Below are 6,000 nucleotides of genomic sequence, written 5' to 3'. Positions count from 1 at the left end.
CTGGCAGCTCATTCCATACACGCTTCACCCTCTGCAAAAAAAGGTTGACTGCAAGGTCCCTTTTAAATTTTTCCCCTCTCGCCCTAAACCTATGCCCTCTAGTTCTGAACTCCCCCTATCCCAGGGAAAAGACTTTGTCTATCCACCCTATCCACACCCTTCAAGTTTTTATAAACCTCTTTAAAAAACACACACTCAGCCTGAGATGCTCTAGGGAAAACAACCCCATCCTATTCAGCCACTCCTTGTGGTTCAAACCCTCCTACCCTGGCAACAGCCTTGTGAATCCTTTCTGAATCCTTTCAAGTATCACAACATCCTTCCTATAGAAGGGAGACCAGAATTGCACACAATATTCCAGAAGAAGCCGACTGAAACTGACTTTTGCAGAGTTTTCTCCCTGCTTGGATTCATACTCTCTGCCTCCCGTTGCTGCAAATGAACAGTGCTTTCCCCCCTTCTCTCTCCCTCCCAGGATAAGGAATGGAAAGGAGGAGACATTGCTTCACTCCCAGATTTTACCCAGAAGAGTCCCCCTATTGTCTGAATGCGCAAGTTGGACCATGAGCTTCTGAAGCTACTGCTGCTCCTCTCTTTCTCTGAATGAAGATTGAGCTTCACCCCAGACTGCAACTCCCTTCCTCTGTCCAAACATCTGTGAGCACAGCACATTTTTGTTGAAGTAAGGCATCTTTCCTGAATGTTACAATGAAAGGGGTGTCTTCCCCCTGATATTCAAAGGGATGGTAAGTCAGAGACAGGCCACGCCTTGTGTTGTGTGGCATGTGTGACAGTTGCAACAGGATGTCCCAACTCCTGTGCTCAATTCAAAGTTTGTGAGAAGATTTGTAGCTCGGCTGCTCGTTGTTGTGGTTCTGTTCGCCGAGCTGGGAATTTTTGTTGCAGACGTTTCATCCCCTGTCTAGGTGACATCCTTAGTGCTTGGGAGCCTCTTGTGAAGCGCTTCTGTGATGTTTCCTCCAGCATTTATAGTGGTTTGTCTCTGCCGCTTCCGGTTGTCAGTTCCCACTGTCCGCTGCATTGGACGGTGTATTGGGTCCAGGTCAATGTGTTTGTTGATAGAATCTGTGGATGAGTGCCATGCCAGAGAACAGCCAGGGAATTCCTAAAGGCATGGCCTCTAGGCATTTTTACGGCGCCACATTTTTCAACTCTGGATCTGGGACAAGGTGTGTGGTGTGGGGGTGGGTGGGGTGGGGGGAGGGGAAATAAAGAAACTGGTGAAATCTATATTGATCCTATGTAGTTAGTGGGTCCCAAAGCAGAAGACGAGGTGTTCTTCCTACAAGCGTCAGGTAGCTAGAGCTTGGAGGGAGAGGCAGCCGAGGACTTGCATGTCCTTGACGGATTGGGAGGGGGGAGTTAAAGTGTTCAGCCACAAGGTGGTGGGGTCGTTTAGTTTTGGCGTCTCAGAGCTGTTCCCTGAAATGTTCTGCAAGTTGGCGTCCAGTCTCCCCAATGTGGCAGAGACCACATCGAGAGCAATGGACTTATAAATAAATCTTATAAACAAATTGTACAAATCTTAGCCTGCTAGAGTTATTTTCTTTAATTAAGTTAAAGAAAATTTTAATTAAATTGGGTGACTACATGAAACGGTTTGTTGGTCAGACTCAAATGAGACAATGCCATTAATATCAGTGAACTGCTTTTTTTGTTAGAAGCACAAGTTCTTGATTTATTTTCACAACTTACTGGTATTCACATCTGCACATTCAATGTCAGACTCTGACATCAGAAATGACATGACACCATTAATTTTTTTCTTACAATAATTCAACAAACAAATTAATAACACACAGTGAACACCAACTCTCATTAACATGAAATTAAATTTGACCAAATAAAATGTAAAATCAAATGAGAGATAACAAATGGGGGAAGGGCAGAAGGCAAGAAATGCAGCAACATAGAAGGTGCTCCTCCAGGGAGTGTATTTTACCAACGACAACTGCTCAAGAAAACAAACACTCTGACATGATCCTCCGGTTTTAATGTAAACCATAGCCCCATACAGTAGGTACCATTTAAATAAGTTAATAGATACAAGCCTTGAGCAAATCCAGCCTCCAGCCGGACCCCCGCTTCTTGGAGCTCGGACCTTCCTCCAGCTCCGGGAGGTTGTTGAGCTCCTGGGCTCCGGCCGCCGCCGAAGAAGCCGCGGGCGCCGGCTCTCTCTCCTCCACCGCCGACATTTTAAATTTGTTTTCTCGTTCACCCGGTAACCGTCACCTCCCCCTTTCCGGGCCCCGGGAATTATACACAAATAAACAATAAACCCCACCGGGGACTGTCTCCTTTTCTTCACAACTTTTGTTTGAAAAGTTCCGACTTTAATTTGAAATGTATTTTAAAGGTATTTTCTGAGGTAAACGGTGCCTGTCTGCCCCCCTCCCTCCGTCAGAAACCGCCCGCTGAGTCGATGAGAAAACCGCAGCCTCGCGCCGCCATCTTTGTTTTTCTTCTTCTTTCCGTCTCCTCCTTCAGTGACGCGCGTCATCCGCGTCCCCTCCAATCAGAGCGCACCTTACACCACCTGACCAATGGCAGCTGGCATTCCGTGTCGTGTTGGTCCCACCCTCTGTAAACTCTCTCTCCGATCAGTCGGTACCGACCACAAGCTTTGGGATTGGTGGAGAATTTCACAATCATGTCAGTGTATCCGCCCTTTTCATTCCCGTTCATTCATTCAACAGCAGATGACCCAATTTACTGCAACGGGCTCTGGGGCGATAGCGGTAGTGTCACATATTCAGGGGGAAGATGTGATTTTTAACGTTATCAACCAATTCAACTGTAGCACCTCCGCATCCATTCATTCAACCTAAGAGGGCTCAATTTAGTGTAATGGGCTCTGAGGGTATAATATTTGTATCCCATGTTAAGAAGAAACCTCTCCCCATTCATTAAATAGAAGAGGGCCTATTTGCTGCAGAGGTTTTTTTTTATGGCGCAGTGGTAGTGTCCCTATCTTCTTCACTATGAGGATGCGTAATAATAAGTTTTTAGTCATAAGTCACATGACACCAGGTTATAGTCCAGCAGGTTTGTTTGGAAGGGATCTTACAGAAATATATTAAATTATGAAAGAAATAAAAGTAGGATGTTGCATTGGTAGCTGAGACCTCAAGATTAGACGAAGCAGGTTGAAAACTGAACGGAGAAGAAACTTCTTCACCCAGAGGGTTGTTAATCTATGGAATTCCTTGCCCAGGAAGTATTTAACATTACTTCAGCAATTACTCGAAGCAGTAGATAATTCTTTTATTTTTCAAAAACGTAAGGGATATGGTGAAAACGCAGGTAAGTGCAGCATAGTCCACGAAAAGATTCGTCATGATCTTAGTGAGTGGTGGAGCGGGCCGGAAGGCCGACTCTTGCTCCTAGTTCTTATGCTCTTATGTTGAAATCACAAGCTTTTGGAGTGCAGTCACTTCAGCAGATGAAGTCATGAAAAAACAAGTGCAGGAAAGAGAATTTAGATAAATGAAAGACAGAGCATCTCAACGGTCAATTACTTACTCTCATTCCTATTTCTGATTATCTTACTACACAGCAAGTTGTGTGTTTTCCAAACATTAATTTTATTTCCATTGTTTAAAGTCAAATATTTAAGATGAACAGTTTGTTTTTCCTCACTTGGACACACTGTGAATATCATAAACCCTCTCATGAGATATCATAGGAACAATTCATAAACTAGATTTGTCACTGAGTCACTCAAGTAGATACTAGAAAGGAGAAAAAATCCCAACATGTGCAGGATGCTAACGAAAAGTTAGCAACCTGAAATGGTAACAGGAGCAAGTGAACAGTCCCAATCAGGAAACTCATATTCTGACATCCACTACAGTACCTTGCTTTCCTTTTCAGTTTAATGATCCATAATTGAATCTGACTCCAACACACTCTCTGGCAGACAGTTCCAGAGGTCAAAGTATTAACGAAGTAAGTTTTGGATCCATCCCAAAGACAATTCCGATGGACTTTTGCTTCCAAATATTTACACTAAGTTCTTGGTATGGACACATTTCCAACTTAGTAGGTTTATTCAAATTTTATAACATTTTGGGGTGGCACACTGCTTTGCATTGCTACCTCACAGCATAAGGGACCCAGGTTCAATTCCAGCCTCAGGTAACTGTCTGTGTGGAGTTTGCACGTTTTCCCTGTCTGCACAGTTTCCTTCTACTGTCCAAAGAGGGGCTTCGGTACATCTGTGTGGACCTCCTCCTGTTAACTGAGGGCAATGGGGCACTGTGAGGATCAACAGATCAGACAATCAGTCTGCAACTTCTCTCCGGGAGACTTGTCTCAAGAAAGGCAGCGGTTTCTTATCTCATCCATTGTCCTACCCTCCACAAACTCCACACCGACAGTCGCCCCAAGGGTGGAATTGATCCTTGGTTCCTGGTGCCATGAGGCAGTGCTAATCACTGAGCCACCATGCCACCCCTGAGCCGTGAGGTTACAGTCCAATGGAAAACAAATACAGTGCACCAACTCTCCCACTGCACCCACTGTCAGGAGAATCAGTCCTGGGGAGGACTCATGGCAATGTCAGCAGTGGAATCTGATTGTTGTGAGCGCTGGTGCCCCCGCTGGTGCTTCCGCAAGTTGCGGGAAAATGTAAACCTCTTCCCGCACTCAGGGGGAGGGCCTCTCCCCGGTGTGGACTCGCTGGTGCTTCAGCAGGGCAGAGGAATCACTGAAGGCCTTCCTGCACTCGGGCCAGCTGAATGGCCTCTCCCCTGTGTGGACCCGCCGGTGGGTCAGGAGTGTGGAGGAGCGGGTAAAGCCCTTCCCGCACTCGGGGCAGGAGAACGGCTTCTCTCTGGTGTGGACGCGCTGGTGCCGAAGCAGGGCAGAGGAATTGCTGTAGGCCTTCCCGCACTCGGGACAACTGAATGGCCTCTCCCCTGTGTGGACCCGCCGGTGGGCCACGAGGTGAGAGGAAACAGCAAAACCGTTCCCGCACTCGAGGCAGGAGAACGGTCTCTCGGAGGTGTGGATCCGCTGATGGGTCAGCAGGTTGGAGGGCTGGGTAAAGCACTTTCCGCACTGGAGGCAGGAGAAAGGCCTCTCCCCAGTGTGGACCCGCTGGTGCCTCAGCAGGTGGGAAGACCTGCTGAAGGCCATCCCACACTCGGGGCAGCTGAAGGGCTTCTCACCCGTGTGGACCCGCAGATGGGTCAGCAGAGCAGAAGAGCGGGTGAAGCCCTTCCTGCACTCAGGGCACGAGTACGGTCTTTTCCCTGTGTGGACCCACTGGTGCCTCAGCAGGGTAGAGGAATCACTGAAGGCCTTCCTGCACTCAGGGCAGCTGAATGGCCTCTCCCCTCTGTGGACCCGCTGGTGCTTCAGCAGGTCCGAGGATTTTCTGAAGGCCTTCCCACATTCAGAGCAAGGGAAGGGCCTCTCCCCAGTGTGGACGCGCTGGTGGGCCAGCAGGTGGGAGGAGTAGGTGAAGCCCTTCCCACACTCAGGGCAGGAGAATGGCTTCTCCCCAGTGTGGACTCGGCGGTGGTCCAGCAGGTGGGAGGAGCAAGTAAAGCCTTTCCCGCACTCGGGGCAGGAGAATGGCCTTTCCCCGGTGTGACTTCGCCGATGAATCTCCAGGACAGATGGGGCATTGAAGCCTCTCCCGCAGTCGCAACACTTCCATGGTTTCTCCACGGTGTGGGATTCCTCTGGTTTCACCATGGCCGCAGCTACAGCCCTGTGTATGGCCCCTGCCCACAGTAAATTCCTCTTTCCTGGCTGTATAACTGTTTCAGGCTTTACACACAGTGCGCTGTAACAGTAGAGACACTCATCCAGTCCCACTAATGCTGAAAATGGTCTGAAACAGAAACCAAAATGTTTTGCTCCTTCTCACAGAATCATAGTTGAAAATCGTTGAGGTCCCGATGGATTGAGTGACTGTCAGACATTGATGTGAAAGTGGGGACTGTAGACGCTGGAGAGGAGTTGAAAAGT

At 48.1% G+C, this 6,000-nt stretch overlaps 1 protein-coding gene across 1 annotated transcript in view; it reads right to left on the bottom strand.

Annotated features, from left to right (window-relative positions):
- Positions 1-4,668: 4,668 nt before the first annotated feature.
- LOC122544796 (uncharacterized) overlaps positions 4,669-6,000 on the bottom strand; it is a 62,110-nt gene continuing 60,778 nt past the window's right edge. Inside the window, exon 5 of the mRNA XM_087975295.1 lies at positions 4,669-5,892. Within this exon, the coding sequence (XP_087831421.1) occupies positions 4,669-5,892 (1,224 nt within the window). The remainder of the gene's footprint in view (positions 5,893-6,000) is intronic.

This window comes from Chiloscyllium plagiosum, unplaced genomic scaffold (genome assembly GCF_037043375.1).
Source record: "Chiloscyllium plagiosum isolate Xiang-an unplaced genomic scaffold, Cpla_swu_hap1 HiC_scaffold_27, whole genome shotgun sequence".
In the NCBI taxonomy this organism is placed as follows: domain Eukaryota; kingdom Metazoa; phylum Chordata; class Chondrichthyes; order Orectolobiformes; family Hemiscylliidae; genus Chiloscyllium; species Chiloscyllium plagiosum.
Note: the sequence above shows the minus strand (reverse complement) of the source record. Positions and strands in the feature narration are given on the sequence as shown.